The sequence below is a fragment of the Lissotriton vulgaris genome, chromosome 3_1 (assembly GCF_964263255.1).
Source record: "Lissotriton vulgaris chromosome 3_1, aLisVul1.2, whole genome shotgun sequence".
Taxonomy (NCBI): domain Eukaryota; kingdom Metazoa; phylum Chordata; class Amphibia; order Caudata; family Salamandridae; genus Lissotriton; species Lissotriton vulgaris.
This window is the reverse complement of record NC_141689.1, coordinates 2,090,996,891-2,091,020,145: the sequence shown is the minus strand read 5'-3', so window position 1 is coordinate 2,091,020,145 and position 23,255 is coordinate 2,090,996,891. Positions and strand designations below refer to the sequence as shown.

Below are 23,255 nucleotides of genomic sequence, written 5' to 3'. Positions count from 1 at the left end.
ATAATAATTTCGTCGGTGGGTGCTTGTAGAAAAAGGATTCAAATCCCGCTCGTCGTCAATTGTAGTAAGGAGTTCAGGAGACCATAGAGTATCTTCATGAAGGAATTTATTTATGAAATTGGAGGCACCCACAACCGGACGCCCCCGCTCCGCTCCAGGACATCAAGCAACTGATTAACGTTGCTAGAATCCAAGAGCAAGATGGTAGCATCCGAACATGGAATACGATTCAAAGACATACAGTGAAACATGTGTCCTTGCACTGTGGTACAGCGTGAGGACATAACTTCGAATCAACACAGTTCAATACATTACAGTGTGCATACGGAACCTTGTATATATGTTGATCTGTCTGTATTTGTGCTTGCATGCATGCTGATTGTGTATGTTTATGGATAACTCTAGGTGCTTTGCTGTTCATATTAGTGCGCATGTGTGTGTGTGTCTGTGTATGTCTGCGCCCAACCTATCGTTTTGTCAGTGTAGTTTATAGTTAACAATTGCAGACCCTGGACAATTTGCAGGACCCATTTACGTTTTTGAAAGAAGTGTTTACAACAAATTTAACTAATATTCAGATGGAAGTGCTGTTCACCTATCTACTTAGTGTCAAATATCACTGATGGTTCCTGCACATGGTGTAGAACACTTGGTGAAACAGCAGGTCACACACACGGTGTGTCCTAATAGGACAGGTCAGTGGGATAATGTGTGTTAGAGTCAAATATATAGTTAGAGAAATGGGAGAGAGAAATAGAGAGACAATGAAGGAGAGAAATAGAGAAACAATGAAAGGTAGGAACGAAGCGACAGAGGGAGATTAAGATAAAATTAAGGGAGAAAAATGGGATCTAGAAAGAGGAGAGACAGATGAAAGAAAAATAGAGGTAAGAGTTACTTAGGGAGAAAGAGTGAACGTGAGTATGAGAGATAGTGAGTGCCTGGAAATGTAGAGAGCAGACACTGCAAGAGATACTAAGAATGAGGAGAGAGAAATATAATTCAGATTATGCGAGATGAGAGAGGAGCGTGGGAGTGGGAGCGTGGGTGAGAGTGAGAGAGTGAGAGAGGGAGAGAGGGAGAGAGAGAGAGAGAGACTCCCTTAACATATTCTTATCTTCACTGGGCTTCCCTGAGAAGCAATTGCTCAGCTTTGAAGGACCTGAGACTCTTCAGGTGTAACTGCACTTCCTGAAACTTCCATGTGAGCTGTGTCTGTCAGTTCTATACCTCCGTTACACCTGCTGAGATGACATTATGCTGGGCTATAATTGCATTTGCAGGGATACGATGTGCACACCGGATTGCCTTCATTGTATGTAGGCTAGTTGTTGTGGTTAACCCCATAACATCTTATTTGTGCCAATCAGCATGTATTGGCAGGCTCTGAAGGGGGCATGTGTGATCTTTCCCTACCAGGCCAGTTAGTCAGTGGGATGTGTCATAATGGATCACCGGGCTGTTCGCACACTGTCTCCCGACTAAAGCTGCAATAAAAGCAAAACTACACACAGGCATCCTTGGCAGACGCAACTGGATCTTCAGTCAATTTTGCCTTTGATAGAATTTGGTCCTAATGGAGTCTTTGTGCAGAGTGTTTACCACCTGGCACAAAGACTCACACATCCTATTCTGCTGCTGTGAGCCGGAAGTGTTTGTATTCCAGTGTGAGTAATTGCATGTGTGATGTGGCTGAGTGAGCATATGAGTGAATGCATATGTGTGAGAATATATGTGGGAGCTGGCTCTCTCTACACGGGAACCCCAAACCTTTTGCCTTCACCCCTCTTGTTTTCTCAACCTGTTTTTTGGTGCCAAAGTGCGGGTGCCCTCACCTCAGCATAGTAAAATTGGCTTACACCCAATTGGCCTATTTAATTCACTTGTAGTTCCCTAGTAAATTGTTTCTACAGATACCCAGGGCATATAATTAATGCTATGAGTGGATCTGAAGCACTTATTGTGCCTCTCACTAAAGAAGCCATTTAAAACATATTTCAGGAATTCCATTGCAGTCTATGTGTGCAATTTTAAACTGTCATTTCAACCTGGCAAAGTAAACATTTTGCCTGGCTGTCTATTTTAATATGTATTTCACCCCTAGGGTAAACCCTAAGTAGCCGATATGTCTAGGTGCATTGTATTTAAAAACGTTGGACATGTACTTTTAGGTTTGAAAAGTTCTGGCAGTGAAAAACTCTCAAATTTGTTTTCTACTATTGGAAGGCCTACCTCTCCCATAGGATAACATTTGGTTACCTTACTGCAATTAATAGATGATAACTTTTGTTTGGGAGCATATGGGAATGTCATGTTTGACGTCTGAGGAATTGTAATTTAAAACCCTCTTCTGCCCAGCTGCCCAGACTAAACTGAAACTGCCTGTGCCCTGCTACTGGCCTCTCCTGGAGGGAGTCTTGATCCCCAAGAGGTGCCCTCTAGGTCCTGGATACTTGGCTGGCATCAGAATGTACTCCTCCTGACCCAAATGTTAATTCTGTCAGAACCGGCCAAGTGCGACACAACTCAACACTGCCCGATGCAGCAGGACCTCACATCGCATCACTATACATCCCATGGTGGCCTCTTAGGAAAGGAATCAGCGTGATGCAGCTCTACGCAGGATATCACATTGCTATCCTCCCAGCTCCCCATGGGAACTGACGCAGCGCCACCCTATGCTCTGCATCAAGGACAAGTGATACTATTCTCAGTGGGAGTAACCTGGTCCATGTATCCAGCCCGCACTCAATCATGATCGACCTGAACTTGTGACTTTGTCCTGGTCCAGTACGACCAGATAAGCATAGTTAGCACTTTGAGCTTTTAGGCACTATACTTACCTTAAAAATTGCATAGCTCCAGCTCTACTGGTTGAATTTGTCATATTGGTGTCAAATAATTTAGAAAATGTTCCTCCATTTTCCAAAATTGGTGTGGGATTTTTCTTGTGTTGATGCACATTATCGCTGGTTGTGTGCTACAGAAATACTTTACACATTGCCTCTAGGGTTAAGTCTTACTGCTTTTGTGCCAAGCTACCAGTGGGTTAAGCATAGGTTAATTTGGGGTTTGCTTGTGTTGCACCAGTGTCTGTGTGCAGTTTTAAACTGCCATGTCGACCTGGCGAGTGTAGCCACTTTTTTTTATCACAAAAATCTGCTCTATATTCTTGGGAAAAAACATCATAACATCCCCCACTCCTCTTATTGGGGAAAATACTTCAAGTACTAGCTGCACATTGCTGTACTGTTAGGGTGTTCCTATTCCTCTTAAAATCTTTGTGTCTATTTCCTCCAGGAATTATACTGTGAGTGTCAGGGACATCTTAAGGATTTTAGGGGCCCTGGGCCAAGCATATTTGGGCCCCCCCTGTTCAGAACAGCTTTGAATGTATGATCCAATTTGAGCCCCTGTTTCTCAAGCAGTTTCCAGCTGCGTTAGCGATCCAGTTTGCATCATAGGTATTAGCCAATATAATCCCGATGTAAACAGACTTGCGCAGCTGACAACGGTAAGATTTAGTGTTTCCTCCCCTGCTACTAGGTTTTTAATACTTTTTAAATTGTATATGTGTGGTTGAATTACTCTGTGCTTTTTAACAATTTCTCCTACCTACGCACACTTGCACTTTACTTGATTCTGCTTGCCTACACCTCCTTAGCTGCTCCGATTGGCTTCTCTCTTTTCGTCCAGTCCTGGTTTGCCACGGTTGATACACTGATTGTGTGGAGGACTGGGGCTACTGTTGGGCTCCTCGCTTCCGCCCACGCAGTTTACGCTTTCTCAGCTTTTTGTATAGGTATTAGCCTATATATTCCTGATGCAAACGGACGAGCGCAGTGGGTGCACCGCTGGCAAACCTGTCTGCCCCAGTCAGGTCCCGGAGGCGTCAGGCGCCAGCCATGCTGCCCAATTACCCTCCAGTGAGTTTCTTCCATTATATTACAATAGGGAAAAACTGCTTAGCAAAAGGCAGCTACCATTATGTCAGTGTACAGCGGCTGATCCGAGCTTGGAGATAGACTTTTGATGCAATAAGTGCAAGTGGTCTCTCCTCCAGCCCAGGAAACTCGCACCCATGATCCTCCCACACAACAATAAGTGTAAAAACAATATGAAAACAGAGGACTTAAAGGCCACCCTTTTAAAGTGTCACTATGCCAAAGCATGAACCACACATTTATTAGCTACTTTTAGACAAACAGCGTGATTTAAAATTTCTCACTGAGACCTGGCTGCCTGAAGCCTCCAACCCTACTATCACCTTGGTCATACCTACGGGTTATAATATTTTTTCTGAGGGACCGACTGAGTGGGAAGGGGGCGGTGTCATCATAATTTACAATCAAAAACTAGACTGCTCTCCCATCCTGATGGAAAACAACAAGGGCGCAGATTCCTTAGGCTTCTGCTGTACCTTATCCCCCCATCATAGCATAGCTGGTTTTCTGCTTTACAGACCTCCCGGTGCAATTGGAAATGTTATCACTACACTTAATACAGCCATCACCTCCCTGGCCTTAATATACAACAACTGCCTTATTCTGGGAGAATTCAATATACATATGGACAAAAATAAAGACCCTCAAACAATTTCCTTGTTGGAGATTCTGCAGGCCTGCAACATGTTGCCATCTACTTCTTTGGCCACCCATGAGAAGAGACATACCCTAGACCAAATCTTTCACAGCTTCGACATATCAGTAAGCTTACCTCTTCCCATTACCTGGTCTGACCACCTCCTAATAAAATTTGTCGTTCCCAACTCTGCCACTGCCCCTCAGGCTAATGCAGGGCAGAGGGTCCCTAATTACAGGGCGGTCTATAAAATATTCATCCCTATGTTAGAAGACACCCTTAGTCATTCCTCACCGGAGCTGTCTAGCTGCCCCGACTGGGATGCTCTCTCAATAGATTCATGGCTCTGAAACAACATTGGTGCAGAGGTACTAGTTATTTCCCTCTCCTCAAAGTGGTCAACCCCACCAGCTCCATGGTTTAACGATTCCCTCAGATCTAGCAAAAGAAATTGTAGGAAAATGGAACGGAAATGGTGTAGATCCTATCTACCTCAGGACAGGAAGGTGTATAAAGACACCCTAAAAACTCATTACATTCTCGTGAAGGCAGCCAAGAAAAACATCTTTCAAACCAAGATAGAAAATGCTCAAAATAAGAGTAAGGAAATCATTAGTATGGTTCAATCATTTATCACCCCGAAAGCTGGCACAAAGGAAGTGCCTTGCAAGGAAGAATGGTCCAAGCAAATAGCTCAATTCTTCCACAAAATGATCTCTGTGATCCAACAAGCCTTCACTAACATCTTAGAGGAAGAATCAACCTTCTACCTTAGTTCTAATAGCAAATTTCACCTCTGGGATCCTCCATCTTTATTAGCTTTCCATGAGTTTCTGCTTTAAGAGTCACTGACCCTTCTCCAAAGCATTAAGTCTGGCTCTCCTACCGACCCATGTCCAGCGAATATCCTGAACCTATTAGTTTCCACCATAAACCCCACTGTAAACCAGCTCTTTAATGCTTCCCTCTCCTCAGGCAACATGCAAGAAATTTTGAAAGAATACTAAGATTCTTCCACTGATAAAAAAGGTTAACGTCAAACCGACGGACCCTGCCAACTACATGCCAATCTTCCCTCGTCCGGCAATCTCCAAGGTATTAGAGAAGCATGTAAACAAGGCCCTCCAAAAACACTTAGAAGATGGAAAGCTCCTTCATGAGTCCCAATCAGGTTTAAGGGCTAACTACAATACAGAGTCCGCTCTGTTGGAAGTGACTGAATTTCTCAAGGGTAAGCAGGACCAGGAAGGCAAGGCTGTTCTGATACTGCTCCATCTGTAAGCAACCTTTGAAACGGTCCCACATGAGAGGCTCCTTTAGAGACTTGCTAACAACGGCCTGGGGGGGGGGGAGTTCCTGCCATGAATGTAGGTGTCCCTCAGGGCTCTATTCTCAGTCCTACCCTTTTTAATATATATCTATCCCCCCTTGCATTTCTGGTAGAGGAAGAGGACGCCTAAATCATTTCCTATGCTGATGATTTTTACATGTGAAAGAGACAGAGCAATGATTAGGTCTTGCCTCACAAAGGGTTTTAACTGGCTTAAGATCAATCAGCTGAAGTGCAATCCTGACAAAACTGAAGTGGTTTTCTTTGGTAATCCAGAAACGGAGCTCTTGGTGGCCAAAAGATCTGCTGCACCCGCCCGCGGAAAAGGAGAAAGTAAAAAACTTAGGAATTGTCATGGACAAGACACTCTCCATGCGCTTTCAAATCCAAAATCTAACTTGGCGTTTACTTTGGCATACTCAGGATGCTAAAACAAATTCTGCCACTGTTACCACTTGAGAGCAGAAAGATCGTAGTGCAGGCTCTGGTGACATCAAAGCTTGACTATTTCAACAGCTTGTACATTGGTCTTCCCAAATCCCTTATCCTTCGTCTACAAGTGGTACAAAACGCCTCGGCCAGAACCATCCTGAGACCTAAACACAGTTTTATTATGACCCCTATTCTTAAGTCTCTATTACTGACTCCACATAAAACAAGCATTAGAAATGCAATCGGGCTCGGATTTATTTGAGTTTGAGCTAATGGCATTGTAAATGCCAATGTATTGTTGCTATGTGTTATGGAGTGTGTTCATGTGGTGTGTACTGCCAGTGATCTCCTTGTGAGTGTGAGAATATTGCACCGTTACTGCCTGTGATGTCCTTCTTGTGAGTGTGAAAAGCTTGCAACTCTGCTGCCTGTGGTCTCCTTTTGAGCGTAAGAAGCTTGCACTGCTGCTGCCTGTGATGTCGTTCTTGTGAGTGGGAGAAGATTGCACCTCAGCTGCCTGTGGTCTCCTTGTGAGTGTAAGAAGCTTGCACAGCTGCTGCCTGTGTTGTCCTACTCACTACTCTACTCTACTCACTACTCTACTCACTACTCTGCACTCACTACTCACTACTCTACTCACTACTCTACTCACTACTCACTACTCTACTCATTACTCTACTCACTACTCTGCACTCACTACTCTGCACTCACTACTCACTACTCTACTCACTACTCTACTCACTACTCACTACTCTCCACTCACTACTCTACTCACTACTCTACTTTCTACTCACTACTCTACTCACTACTCTACTCACTACTCTACACTCACTACTCACTACTCTACACTCACTACTCACTACTCTGCACTCACTACTCACTACTCTGCACTCACTACTCTACTGACTACTCACTACTCTCCACTCACTACTCTACTCACTACTCTACTCACTACTCTGCACTCACTACTTTACTCACTACTCTACTCTACTCACCTCACTACTCTACTCACTACTCTAGTTACTACTCACTACTCTGCACTCACTACTCACTACTCTACTCACTACTCTGCACTCACTACTCACTACTCACTACTCTACTCACTACTCTACTCACTACTCTACTCACTACTCACTACTCTGCACTCACTACTCACTACTCTACTCACTACTCTACTCACTACTCACTACTCTACTCACTACTGTACTCACTACTCTACTCACTACTCTACTCACTACTCTACTCACTACTCGCTACACTACTCACTACACTACTCACTACTCACTACTCTACTCACTACTCTACTCACTACTCTGCACTCACTACTCACTACTCTGCTCACAACTCACTACTCTACTCACTTCTCTACTCACTACTCACTTCTCTACTCACTACTCTACTCACTACTCACTACTCTACTCACTACTCACTTCTCTACTCACTACTCTGCACTCACTACTTAACTCACTACTCTACTCACCTCACTACTCTACTCACTACTCTACTCACTACTCACTACTCTACTCACTACTCTCTACTCACTACTCACTACTCTGCACTCACTACTTTACTCACTACTCTACTCACCTCACTACTCTACTCACCTCACTACTCTACTCACCTCACTCCTCTACTCACTACTCTACTCACTACTCACTACTCTACTCACTACTCACTTCTCTACTCACTACTCTGCACTCACTACTTTACTCACTACTCTACTCACCTCACTACTCTACTCACCTCACTACTCACCTCACTACTCTACTCACTACTCACTACTCTACTCACTACTCACTACTCTGCACTCACTACTCACTACTCTGCACTCACTACTCACTACTCTGCACTCACTACTCACTACTCTACTCACTACTCTACTCACTACTCACTACTCTACTCACTACTCACTACTCAACTCACTACTCTACTCACTACTCTACTCACTACTCTACTCACTACTCTACTCACTACTCACTACTCTACTCACTACTCTACTCACTACTCACTACTTGCCACTCACTACTCACTACTCACTACTCTACTCACTTCTCTACTCACTACTCTGCACTCACTACTTTACTCACTACTCTACTCACCTCACTACTCTACTCACTACTCTACTCACTACTCACTACTCTACTCACTACTCTGCACTCACTACTCTGCACTCACTACTCACTACTCTACTCACTACTCTGCACTCACTACTCACTACTCTACTCACTACTCTACTCACTACTCACTACTCTACTCACTACTCACTACTCTACTCACTACTCACTACTCACTACTCTACTCACTACTCACTACTCTACTCGCTACTCTACTCACTACTCACTCACTACTCTGCACTCACTACTCTGCACTCACTACTCTGCCCTCCCTACTCTGCACTCCCTACTCTGCACTCCCTACTCTGCACTCCCTACTCTGCACTCCCTAGTATACCCTCACTACTATGCCCTCACTACTCTGCCCTCACTTCTCTGCCCTCACTACTCTGCCCTCACTACTCTGCCCTCACTACTCTGCCCTCACTACTCTGCACTCACTACTCTGCACTCACTACTCTGCACTCCCTAGTATACCCTCACTACTCTGCCCTCACTACTCTGCACTCACTACTCTGCACTCACTACTCTGCCCTCACTACTCTGCACTCACTACTCTGCACTCACTACTCTGCCCTCCCCACTCTGCCCTCCTACTCTGCCCTCCCTACTCTGCACTCTGCCCTCACTACTCTGCCCTCACTACTCTACCCTCACTACTCTGCCCTCACTACTCTGCCCTCACTATTCTGCACTCCCTACTCTGGACTCCCTACTCTGCACTCCCTACTCTGCACTCCCTACTCTGCACTCCCTAGTATACCCTCACTACTCTGCCCTCACTTCTCTGCCCTCACTACTCTGCCCTCACTACTCTGCACTCACTACTCTGCACTCACTACTCTGCACTCCCTAGTATACCCTCACTACTCTGCCCTCACTACTCTGCACTCACTACTCTGCACTCACTACTCTGCACTCCCTACTCTGCACTCCCTACTCTGCACTCCCTAGTATACCCTCACTACTCTGCCCTCACTACTCTGCCCTCACTTCTCTGCCCTCACTACTCTGCCCTCACTACTCTGCCCTCACTACTCTGCACTCACTACTCTGCACTCACTACTCTGCCCTCCCCACTCTGCCCTCCTACTCTACCCTCCCTACTCTGCACTCTGCCCTCACTACTCTGCCCTCACTACTCTGCCCTCACTACTCTGCCCTCCCTACTCTGCCCTCACTACTCTGCCCTCACTACTCTGCCCTCACTACTCTGCACTCCCTAGTATGCCCTCACTACTCTGCCCTCACTACTCTGCCCTCACTACTCTGCCCTCACTACTCTGCCCTCACTACTCTGCCCTCACTACTCTGCCCTCACTACTCTGCACTCTGCCCTCACTACTCTGCCCTCACTACTCTGCCCTCCCTACTCTGCCCTCACTACTCTGCCCTCACTACTCTGCCCTCACTACTCTGCCCTCTGCCCTCACTACTCTGCCCTCACTACTCTGCCCTCCCTACTCTGCCCTCACTACTCTGCCCTCACTACTCTGCCCTCACTACTCTGCACTCTGCCCTCACTATTCTGACCTCACTACTCTGCCCTCACTACTCTGCACTCCCTACTCTGCACTCCCTACTCTGCACTCCCTACTCTGCACTCCCTACTCTGCCCTCACTACTCTGCCCTCACTTCTCTGCCCTCACTACTCTGCCCTCACTACTCTGCACTCACTACTCTGCACTCCCTAGTATACCCTCACTACTCTGCCCTCACTACTCTGCCCTCACTACTCTGCACTCACTACTCTGCACTCACTACTCTGCACTCACTACTCTGCACTCACTACTCTGCCCTCCCCACTCTGCCCTCCTACTCTGCCCTCCCTACTCTGCACTCTGCCCTCACTACTCTGCCCTCACTACTCTGCCCTCACTATTCTGCACTCCCTACTCTGCACTCCCTACTCTGCACTCCCTACTCTGCACTCCCTAGTATACCCTCACTACTCTGCCCTCACTACTCTGCCCTCACTTCTCTGCCCTCACTACTCTGCCCTCACTACTCTGCCCTCACTACTCTGCACTCACTACTCTGCACTCACTACTCTGCACTCCCTAGTATACCCTCACTACTCTGCCCTCACTACTCTGCACTCACTACTCTGCACTCCCTACTCTGCACTCCCTACTCTGCACTCCCTAGTATACCCTCACTACTCTGCCCTCACTACTCTGCCCTCACTTCTCTGCCCTCACTACTCCGCCCTCACTACTCTGCCCTCACTACTCTGCACTCACTACTCTGCACTCACTACTCTGCCCTCCCCACTCTGCCCTCCTACTCTACACTCTGCCCTCACTACTCTGCCCTCACTACTCTGCCCTCACTACTCTGCCCTCACTACTCTGCCCTCACTACTCTGCACTCCCTAGTATGCCCTCACTACTCTGCCCTCACTACTCTGCCCTCACTACTCTGCACTCTGCCCTCACTACTCTGCCCTCACTACTCTGCCCTCCCTACTCTGCCCTCACTACTCTGCCCTCACTACTCTGCCCTCTGCCCTCACTACTCTGCCCTCACTACTCTGCCCTCCCTACTCTGCACTCCCTACTCTGCACTCCCTACTCTGCACTCCCTAGTATACCCTCACTACTCTGCCCTCACTACTCTGCCCTCACTTCTCTGCCCTCACTACTCTGCCCTCACTACTCTGCCCTCACTACTCTGCACTCACTACTCTGCACTCACTACTCTGCACTCCCTAGTATACCCTCACTACTCTGCCCTCACTACTCTGCACTCACTACTCTGCACTCCCTACTCTGCACTCCCTACTCTGCACTCCCTAGTATACCCTCACTACTCTGCCCTCACTACTCTGCCCTCACTTCTCTGCCCTCACTACTCCGCCCTCACTACTCTGCCCTCACTACTCTGCACTCACTACTCTGCACTCACTACTCTGCCCTCCCCACTCTGCCCTCCTACTCTACACTCTGCCCTCACTACTCTGCCCTCACTACTCTGCCCTCACTACTCTGCCCTCACTACTCTGCCCTCACTACTCTGCACTCCCTAGTATGCCCTCACTACTCTGCCCTCACTACTCTGCCCTCACTACTCTGCACTCTGCCCTCACTACTCTGCCCTCACTACTCTGCCCTCCCTACTCTGCCCTCACTACTCTGCCCTCACTACTCTGCCCTCTGCCCTCACTACTCTGCCCTCACTACTCTGCCCTCCCTACTCTGCCCTCACTACTCTGCCCTCACTACTCTGCCCTCACTACTCTGCACTCTGCCCTCACTACTCTGACCTCACTACTCTGCCCTCACTACTCTGCCCTCACTACTCTACCCTCACTACTCTGCCCTCACTACTCTGCCCTCACTACTCTGCCCTCCCTACTCTGCCCTCACTACTCTGCACTCTGCCCTCACTACTCTGCCCTCACTACTCTGCCCTCACTACTCTACACTCTGCCCTCACTACTCTGCCCTCACTACTGTGTGTGTGTGAAAAACGTACGTAAAAATCAACTCAAGGTGATGGCAAATAAAACACGCCGCAATCTACATAGGTGTTTTTGTTTATTGCGACAATCTCTGTTAAACTCTACCATATTGAAGGGAGGAGAAAACAGCTACGGAAATCACTCCTCGCAGAGAAAAGGCAAATGCTCGTGCAACAACATAAATATCTTTTCAGAAATCTTGAAAGACTGCGCACTTTTATTTTAGAAGACACGCCGATTGGCAAGGCAATGGTGCTTGTATGCGAGGTATCTTAAAAAATACTGTGCCTGCCCTTGAAGCTACAGGAAACTTCTTTCCATTATCTCCGCCGTGAACGCGGCACCCTGACAGCTCCTAATTAAAATGAATGGACTGCCGTGCGCGAAAGGTAAATGTTAATCTCGCGCATGATACATGCAATGCATTGGTGAACGCGCTCGCACCATCTGGATTGCATTACACGGGCACTCTGACAGCTCCTAATTAAGATTAATCACTCTGCCGTGCTCGTTCGCGCACAGAATATGCCATACAACTGCAATAAATGACGGACGAAAAGTAAATATAGCCTCTCACGTCAAGGCTACTAAATAGACACCACAGCGAAGACGAATCACTAGGCAGATGCCATAAAAAACGCGGCGCGCACTAAAGAATGCGGCAGCCCGCACCCCTTTCAGAATTCTTTTTTTTTTCGAATACTAAAGAGCTCGGAAGCTCCGCCCCCACTTCGTGGAGACGGAGGCCCGAGCCCTAAAAAACGGATCGGCTTCAAAGTGATGAGCATCTTCTTTAAAGCTTTCCATGACTTAGGAGCCGGGTACCTAAATAAGTGTCAAGTACCCCACAAGACTCACCTGGGCTTGTGAGGCAATCCCGCAGAGACGACAGAAACCACCGCCCCTGATCCCAACAAACCCTTGCGGGGAATAACGCCCGACAAGGATGAGATGGATCCAGGGATGGGGGCCAAAAGGAACCAAGGAAGTGGCTTTGGTGGTAGGGACGTTGGGACGGATCTTGGCACAGCTGAGGGAACAAGAAACAGATTAGGGCTAGGTACTACGCGCGTGCTGGACATCACCCCACAAGACACATGCAGACAGGAACCCCTGTTTCTGACACTCACCACTAAATATTGTTCGGGTTGTCTTAAGGAAGAGGCCAGTGCAGTGTCGTCCAGGAGCCTCACGTCCGTGGCTAGGGAAACGAAGAATGAGGCACTTCTGCGCCAGGACCACCAAGGAACCAATAGAACGTAAAGAAAAGCGCTTCTGCGCTGAAAAGTAGGCAAGAACAAGAACTCCAGGGTAAGCGCTATAGTGCGGCCCAAATGTACAATGCTCCTACGCTTTCTGCGTGTAGGAGCCAAGCAGTAGCGCTCCTGCGCCACCGCCAAGGCAATGGTATGTCCAAAGGAAAAAATGTTAAGCGCTCCTGCGCCTCGGGCAAAACAACAGAGGAACCAAAAGGCTAAGTGCACCTGCACTTCGAACTACAAACAGGCAGTAACGCTCCTGCGCCACTGCCAACAAAACAAACCAAGGCTGGGAAGTAGCAGCGTGCCATTGCAGCTGCTTCTTGAGTGAGTAATCAGCTGCGCTCCTGCGTGGCTGACATCAAAAGGTACAGACGGAAGCAGTCACGTAACGCGTGAGGAATGGCAGCGTTACCGTGACCTGAAGAAACCCTCGGCGTCTGCTGGGCTCCAGTGCATCTGTCAGGTAGGATTAGAAGCACCGATCCGGCGGCTTCACGCACTTTAAATGTGCTGGCCCGGAAGTGCTCATTGCGGTGAAGGACTGGAACGGGACACCACTTCCGGCCAGAAGCGAGTATCCCAATGTCTGTGGTGGAGGACTAGACCGGGACACCACTTCCGGCCGGAAGTGAGTGTCCCGATGTCTGCATGTATCCTGCGGCGCCCGGGACCGCGGAAAGCCGCCACATGACAATAAGTGTGTTAATCACTACACAACATCTAGACACCTAACATCTTCCAATGGCAACCTGGCCACTGTTCCTAAAATATGCAGTGCCCGCACTGGAGGCAGATCCCTCGGCTTTCTAGGTGCAAAATTGTGGAATAGACTCCCTGAGTCTCTGAGACTAACCACGGACCTACTCTCTTTCAGCAAGAACTTAAAAACCTGGCTTTTTAATAACTGATGAGTCTTTTAGGCACGTTTTCCTCCCATTGCTGGAGTTGCATCTATTTTCATAGACACCCCAGCAATGCATCACTTTTACGCCTACAGATACGTCAGGAATACTGACCTATCTGTAACTCCTTGAGACATGATGTGTCATTCAGTAAATATGATGCATCCATCATGTTGCAAGGAGGACGCACTGAGGAGTGACGCATCCCTGTTTTCACACAGCGATCCATCACTTCTCATAAAAAAGGCCCTAAATGTGTTTACATCTAATATTAGGGGATAGTTATGTGTGTTTTCAATATTGGAACACAGCAGCAGCTCACCAATATTACTGCAAATAATCTCTGTGACTTCCTCCAATTTCTTATATGTTAGGCCTTGTTTTGATCTAAAAGGAACTTTTTTATGTATATTGTATGAAACATAAACACAACATTGCTCTGCAAAATGGCTGTACTAGACTCTCACACATCAGGTACACAAAACATCAATTAAAGGAAAACAGTATTTAAAACAATCTATTTAAGAAATATTCAAGATCAGTAGAGCAAAACTCTGGAGAACGGAGTTGACTCTGTCAGAGGGCCCCTGAAGGTTTGGGGCCCTGGGCCAGAGCCCACTTTGCCCATGCATTAAAACGTCTCTGGTTAGTGTTTCTCATTTCCCACAATTTCTCCTGTCCAACCACCAAAAAAGTGTGTGAAAAGTGAGGAGGCACCTCACGGAAACACCCTCCAGGGAGCTACTGATAGGTTCTTATCAGTGTGCTCCACTTATCATCAGCAGCCTCCACACCATGAGAAATAAATGTGACAAATTGAGCACAACACATTTGAAGCAAACATTTGTGAAAAAACCTGACCCCCTAGCATAAGAGCAATTGAAAACTATTTTTCTAGCTCTTACACTCTAAAAACAAGCTAAACAATCACTAGCACTATTTCCAACTTTAATTACTGCTGTGTGTTTGCTCACATTAAAAACAAGACCTACTGTCGTGCCTCATAATTTTCATACAAGAAGCCTTTTGTATGAAAATACACTTGGCAGGCCCTAACCTTCCTGTTTCTTACAAGTAAGACACCCTTATGGTGGGTTCAAGGTACCACCATGGGCAGGGTGCAGTGTATGTGAAAGGTATGGCATGTACTGGTATGTGTAACGAGTCCTGATAGTGAAATACTGCCAAGTTCGGTTTTCACTGTTGAAAGGCTATCTGCCCCGTAGGATAGAATGGGAGATACTTTGTAACATCTTACAAGTATAACTTCTTATTGGGACAAGATGGAGAAATAAAGTTTAGGCCCTCTGAACTCAGAATTTAATAACACATCTTTGAGTAACAATGTTTTTTAAATTATGTGTTTGAAAATGCCACTTTTAGAATTGGGCATTTTCTTGTTTAACCATGCTGGATGCGTCTGCCTGTTCGTGGATTGACTATCTGGTTTTGGAGTGACAGGGGATGGGGATGTACATTCACTGTAGGTAGCCACTGTTGGGTTGAGGTGTTCCTGGCCCTTCCTGGATGTCTTAGAGCTGAGCTAAATGGGGCTTGGCTGCATTTAGAGTAATGGGAGGATAGTTTCTTGCACCTGAATAGGGCCCGTCTCCCCAGTACAATGCTGTCTCCACCCCCTGTGGTTATACTGCACCAGTGAGACAGAACTTGTTTGGACTGGACTCAGAGACCTTTGCACAAAGAGAACAAAGCCAAAATGGGGGACCTTAAACCCCAGAACTTTAGATCACTTCTGGCCTCCAGAGGAACCTTTGCCAAGAAGAGGAGCTGTAAGGAGGAGTACTGCCCCTTTGAGGTGTGCTGTGTGGGGTTGGCCTGCAGTTGCTGTTTCTGCCAAGGAAAGGACAGACTGGAACTTTACTGTGAACCTGCTTGAAGAAGAATCTCCAAGGGCCTGATTGTGCTGGCCTCCTGGTCGGACGTCTCTGAGGCACAAAGACTTCACCCCCAACTCCCCTGAACTCTATTACTGAGAGTTCTGACCTGCCAGAAGGTGCCTATTCCAGTTCTGGGGCCTTTGAAACTTGTTCCTGCAGTTAGGAGCTGGAAGAAAGCAAAGAGAAGTAAGAAAACCTGTCTTCGATGCGGTTGGTGACGCCAAAGTGACGCTGCACTACTAGTAAAGGGAACGACGCACTGCCCAGACTGCACTGCGGCTCAAACTCCCTTTAATGACTGCAGTTTTTGGCCCGAAGCCAGCGCTCGCACCGACTCCTCATCGCCTGCATCCTACTATCGCGGCACCGATAACCACCAAGGGTGACTCCACGAACTCGCCAACTTTGCATCGTCACCGGAGCCGTCGCCTCTCCAATGACGCAACAACTTCCCCTGTCCTGGACACAACACCTCGCCTCCTCTCAGATACGACACCTCACCTCCCCTGTGGCAACCAGGAAGCTGGCGTTGTGTAGATGGGTGTCAGTGCTGAGGTTGAGTGCATCATCATAGACTGTTTCCAAGGTACTGTTTATTTGGAGTTCCATGTGACTCCGTGTCCAGTGCTGCGCTCCGCGCGGTCGACAAAGTACTTTGGAATTATTGCTGCCACAACGTCATAATAGCCCCAGGTGGAGCTATTTGTTTTCTACAAGCTTTACCTTTGCAACAACTGTTCTAAAGTCATATGTTATTACCTGTATGTTGGATTTTTGTTGTTTTGGTCATGTTGAGTTTAGATAAAGATACTTTTCTTTTTCTAAACTGATGTGGTGTCCATTTGTGATATTATCACTGTGTTTCCGTGTGTTTTGAGTACTGTTAGGATTCCCGTCCAGTCCCCTTTCTATGACCATGCACTATCCATCACATGACTTACCTGATTGGGGGATTTAAGCTGTGTACGCCCCTTCCTTTTTGCTTGGTATCTTTTCCAGGTTTGGTTCCAGGTCCTGGGTGTGTTTTTTGGTCTGGTTCTGGAGATATTGGTGCTTCTGGGCTCATAAGCACTTTTTGATTAGTCTCCGCCTGTTCCTAGCCCTGTGCCTTTTTGTCTTGTTTTTCCTCCCTTCCTCTTCTCGTGGACCTCTTTTGGATTCCTGCATTACTTCGAGTGGATCGTTTATGGCAGTTCTCTTTTCGGAGCCAGAGCCTGGTGCTTATTGGGGGTTCCGGGGCTCCAGTACCCTCATTTGGGGCTTCGCTTTTGGAGGACTGCACCTTGGTGGGGCATGGGAGCCGCTCTGTAACATTCCGGAGTAACGCACGGCTGTGCGTTCGTCCAGCGTGTCCAGCTTCAGCATCTTTTGCAGCCACTCGACTTCGTTGTGCCGATTCGGGCGCTTTTGGAATCCTTGGATTCTGAACAGAGCAGAGAGGGTGCTCCGCTCCTATATGTTCGTGGATTTTGTCCTATTACCCTCATTTTGGAGATTTACGAATCCTTAACTGTAAACAGGGTTTTTTTTCTGTCATTACTAGATTTTTTCCCCCTAGTACTTCCTATGAGAAGGGTTGGGCTTTTTTGTTGGATTCGACTTCCTGGATTGAACTTCAACAGAGAAACAGAAAGTAAGGCTAGAAAGGACCACGGCCCCCACTGGACATCCTTTGCATACAGCTCTGGTAAGGAAGTCAATGATGTTGTAAATGGGTATGGCATGGTCATGGTTAAAGGTGGGAGGGGTCTGATGTATGTTAGTACAGAGTAGTAATGTTGTGCCTTGTTTTATAGGTGCAGTCACGTGGAGGGTCTAACAGAAGTAGAAGTGGTTCCCTTATCTCTCTTCCTTGTTTTCATTTATACCCTCTCCCACCCTCTCCCAGTGTTCATCTGCTTTCTCATCGTGTGCTATCCGGTGAGTGGCATATGGGCAGGGGTAGCGGATTGGGCCATACGTCGTTCCTGCAGTGTGGTGGGCATTCTGAGGTGGAATCTAACCAGTACAAATACTTTATACATTGCCTTTACCCTGACTAAAAGCAAGGGTCCCTATTTAGACAAAGGTACCTACCTCTGCCAACTAGCGACCCCATTTCTAACAAGGGGTCACTAAGAGTTATATAATTTTAAGTGATATACTTACAAACAAATGCACAAGGTAAAGATCCTTATAGAGCTGTGAAGGGTTTGGAGAAGACCCCCCTGTTTTACGGTGCTGTGTGAGATGGCTAGGTCGCCATAAAAATTGTCAAACCCCTCGGACTCTGCAGCCTTCTTGATATCACAACTGGACTCCTTCTCCCAGTTTTCTGGACATAAAATAAATTAGCCCAAATGTAAGGCCCTGCCCCTGAATCCTACCATTACATCTGCCTCTCTGGCAGCCCTACCCGTTAAATGGTTATGGGACAAACTATAGTATCTTTAGGTGTAGATCAACAAGCGCCTGCAAGATATGTTCGCAGACAATATTCGACAGATCACTGACTGTATGTAATGCAATTTCTATAGACAGTCTGCTTTGAATCTGTGCCAGTGGGGTAGAGTTTAAGTTATCAAAAAGAATGTGAAGCTCCAAATGCAATTGATTTTTGCCACGTTTCCCCTCTTCACATCACCAACCCTCCTCCAGAATGTACTTAGAAAAATCGCCCACTATCTTTCTCCTCAAGCTTGCAAACAGACCGTGGTGGCCTTAGTTACATCACGGCTGGACTATTGTAACGCCCTTTATGCAGGCATCAATAAAGGCCTCATCCAACGCCTCCAGACTATCCAGAACACGGCTGCCAGATTTGTTCTGGGCGTCCCTAACACCGCTTCTGTCTCTCTTGCAAGGAAGAGTCTTCACTGGCTCCCGATCCAGTCTAGAGTCTCCTTTAAAATCCTATGCCTAGTTTTCAGTGCCCTATCCAGCAGCAGCTCTGAGGGCATAAGCTCCCTTCTGAGTCCCTACACCCCCAGCAGAAATCTTCGCTCTGCCAACAAGAACCTTCTCACCGTCCCTCGGACAAACAAGGTCAGATGGGGCGGAAGAGCTTTTTCATCTGTGGCCCCTAATTTATGGAATGCCCTCCCCTCTGAGATCAAATGCCAACCCACCATGGTTCTCTTTAAGAAGGCTTTAAAGATGTGGTGCTTCATCAAGGCCTACCATTAATCATGCTCTCTGACCGTATCATTTCATTTGGTTAGGCGCCTTGACGTCCTCTGGGGCTAAGTTGCGCGATATAAATCTCGTTTCATTCATTCATTCAGTGCTCTATTTCCCATTTCATTTGGGGCACGGACAAACCGATACTTTGTGGAGCCAAACTCAGGACTTTCTCTTTATTAAAATGTTGTGGTTGCCTATCACTTAAACAGGGCTTGAGCAAACTCCACCTCTCTCTGTCAACTCAGAAATATCTTAGGATTAAGGCTCCCTGTTTTCCGTTTTTACTGATTTTTTATAGATAAATACAGACAGAAGACCTTTTACTTTCCTGTCTGTAATTATTTTCAAATGTGGATAAAAATGGAAATTGGGTTGTTTTTTAGTGAATCTAAATGCTGTTAATCATGACTGCCAAACCAATAGCAGTGCGGATTGACAGGCAAGGGGGATTTAAGTAAAGAGCTTTAACCAGCCGTAGATTTGCACAACCATGATACTAAAATGTACATATTTTCTTACAAGTGCATATTTAAGCACCTGAGTGTTTATATATATCACTGAAACCTGTCAGGTGTTGAGGCACGAGTGCACATTAACTGCTTAAATAAATGCAGAAATAAACACATTTCAGCTTCATTTTTAAAAAAAGTAAAAATTAATATGGATAAATACAGGTAAAATTTGCAAAAAATAAATATGGATCAATACAGGCGCAAATGACAAAAATATAAATACCATAAAACCGGGAGCCCTACTTATGATTAATTTAACAACAAGGTGTGGTGATGGACAGAGTTTCTGAATTAAGCAGAATACTCTCACCCAGTCAAGAGATCAGGGCTAGATCCAACACCGTTTTTTAGCTCACTGCACCATCCCAGCTCAGAACCTGGCTATATGCAAATTAGTCTGTTCCTGTCCCAGTGCATGATGGGAACAGGGCAAACCATACTACCAAGCCAATTCTTACACTGGGAAGGAAACAAGCTTCCGGGGACCGGTTTCTGGCATTTCAGCCATCGTCGGCCCGGCTTGCTTGAATCCTGATGGTGCAATGAGCAAGGGACTCACATCTGAGTATACCCTTCCACGCTTAGGGTGGACAAAATATTTAACAACAAGGGGTGGTGATGGACAGAGTTTCTGAATTAAGCAGAATACTCTCACCTAGTCAAGAGATCAGGGCTAGATCCAACACCGTTTTTTAGATCACTGCACCATCCCAGCTCAGAACCTGGCTATATGCAAATTAGTCTGTTCCTGCCCCGTGCATGATGGGAACAGGGCAAACCAAACTACCAAGCCAATTCTTACACTGGGAAGGAAACAAGCTTCCGGGGACCGGTTTCTGGCATTTCAGCCGTCGTCGGCCCGGCTTGCTTGAATCCTGATGGTGCTCACTGCACTTGGAGATTGTTCACAAAAGCTCAAGTAGTTTGTTGAAAAGTCTCTCTCAGTCTTTTCTCCTCTCCTTCTTGCAGCAAGGCACCCACCACAGGCCAGACTCCCAGGTCAGAGAAAGTAGTCCTCCATGCAGCTTTCCCAGGTACTTCTCTTCGGGCAGAGGTTCTTCTAGGCGCAAACAGAATCTGATCTCTTAGGAGCAGGGCTCCTCTTTTTATACACAGTTTCTTTTGTTCTTTCAGGCCAGGGGGGGGCCTTTGCCTAATCCAGTCCAGGCCCTGAGCACTTTGTTTTGCAAACTCTGGCTTCTCCTTTCAGGGAGCAGGGCAGGCACATAAGACGCTCCGCAGGAGGTGGAGCCAGCATTGTGGTGACGAGTACAGGCCAGGAGCACTCTGTTGACAGTCTTCCCCTCTCTCTTCACAAGGTGCAGGGCAGAGTCATCAGCCGCTCCCCAGGGGGCGGAGCCAGCATTGAGGTGGCAGAGCACAGCCCTATTCAGAGTCAAAGGGCACTCCCTCCACCCATCCTGGTGTAATCCCTCTATTCACCACCTGTCATCCCAGCCCTGTCACTCACAGAAACCAGACAGCAGATACACATCCTAGCAGAGAAGGGCTAAAATGGTTAGGCAAGCAAATACTAACTTTCTAAAAGTAGTATTTGCAAACCCAGGATATTAAAATAAACTTTACTAAAAGAAGTATTTTATTATTCTGAGTTCAGGCATACTAAACTTGACTTTCTACCATGCTCTCTGAGTCTGTTAGGATTATGTAGTGTAATAATTCCAGCTGCCCATCTGGCATATGGAGAGGAGGTAAAAATGGTTCTTTCGGGTAACAACACAAATGATTTGCAAATGGTATTCAATGCACTTTACAACACAAAAGGAACCCACCCTCTGACAAAGGTAAAATAAAATCAGGTTCTTGCAATAAATGAAAAGAAGACCTGTACTTGACTACTTGTATTTTTATATATTCATTCAAAAAATTATACTCTATACAATTAATACGATGACTGTCAACACAATTATTCAAGTGCAAAAAAGTGACAATAGTGAATTGTTATCTTGTGATAAAAAACAATATGTACAATAATAATGTTTTCCAATACAATCAATATATACAAATATATACAAATGTATTCCCTGAAGGCCATCCACTACTACGATTTCACAGAATCCTATATATTTCTTTCAATTCGCTAGAATTCTGAAATTGTTGGGCCTGTGAAGAAATGTCGACGTTTCGACCCTTCGGCGCCAGTATCTAAGGTCGCAGCGGGTCTTTTTCATTTCGTTCTCCTGCCCATCCTCTTGCATAATCATTATCATCTTGCAGCAAACGCTCTCGTAATACACTGTGTACCAGTCACTCTTGGCGCCTCTTCTCCCCAATTCTTCACTCCTCAGTGTTGGCCTATGGAAGTGTCACTCTGTAATTGGCCACCACATGTAGGTATGTGCTGCATGGCTAGACACTTATAAGGTCCCAAAGGCGATGCTTGTTTGGTTATCAAATAATTCTGGCTATTACTATAATTGTAGTAAAATCAAAAGTTCTTGCTACTGCGGGCCTAAAAATGAGGAAGGTCGTTAAAATTCGGTACTTTCCATTATTAAGAATGAACTTAAAGCGCAAGGTACTTAGGTTATGTCTTCCTTCAAACCGTAGTGCAAGACAAACAGAATTCACTTAATTTCCTTGTGCCTACAAAAAAAAATGTGTTCATCTATATGCAACATGGCAATATAATAAATAATGTTACATACATTCTACTACCACACTGGTGCTTATGTAAAGCGCTCTGATACCTTCGTCCGAGTTCGCGCTACATAAAACTGCAAAAAATAAGAAAAAAATGATGGCTCCTGAACTGCACAGAAGTGAAGAGGGATACTGTTTCGTCTCGCTGCATGGCGCTAACAGCGCGCATTTTGGCACTCCTGTTCTTTATCACATCCAAGCAGCTCAAAATTATAACAACAGTTGCCCTGTTCTATTACTATGGGACACCCTTGTCTTACTTATCAATGCTGAACAGGCCACCGTAGGCTTCCTAAGACGCTGACACCAAACATGAAACAGGTTGGTGACGTCATCGTACAGTCAGCTCTTCTCGGCAATTTTATAGGCTAGCTGATCTGGTGCAGGCCAATAGGCACTTCCAGGCTGTGTAATGGGAGCGGCTCACAAGGCTGGAAGTTGCGCTGCGCCTGCGCGCCGATGGGAAGTTGCTTGCTTGTGTGTTGACACCGGTCGAGGTGGCTGCTCGGTGCTCTGGCCTGCTGCCGCCGCGCACATCTGCAGGAAGAGAGCATGGGTCCTGAGCAATAGCCATCGAAGACCAGCCAAATCGTATTTTCCCTGCTAAGAATTGAGAACTCCCGTGGAGCAGTCTCGAAAATGCACAGTCTTCCCACATCGGTCCTGCTCTTCCTCTTGTTGCTACTCCCGACACTGCCTGGGCCGGCGATCGCCATCCAAGAAGATGACGGCGGGGGACACGGAAATAAGGAGCCACAACCACCCCCTGCCCGACCGCAACACAAACCCGAGCCACCCCCGCAAGGCCCTGCAGAGGTAAGCCCTAGGGGAAGTAGATAGAGTATACATTTAAGTCGCTGCACAGGGGGTATAACTAAACCGGAACTTCTGAGGGGGAAGGGGGAAGGAATAATCACACAGTGGAGGCGGAGCT

The 23,255-nt window shown here is 46.7% G+C and overlaps 1 protein-coding gene across 1 annotated transcript in view; it reads left to right on the top strand.

Moving 5' to 3' along the window:
• The first annotated feature begins 22,754 nt into the window (after positions 1-22,754).
• The window catches only part of TMEM165 (transmembrane protein 165), a 155,217-nt gene continuing 154,716 nt past the window's right edge, over positions 22,755-23,255 (top strand). Inside the window, exon 1 of the mRNA XM_086962636.1 lies at positions 22,755-23,137. Within this exon, the coding sequence (XP_086818762.1) occupies positions 22,961-23,137 (177 nt within the window). The 5' untranslated portion in view covers positions 22,755-22,960. The remainder of the gene's footprint in view (positions 23,138-23,255) is intronic.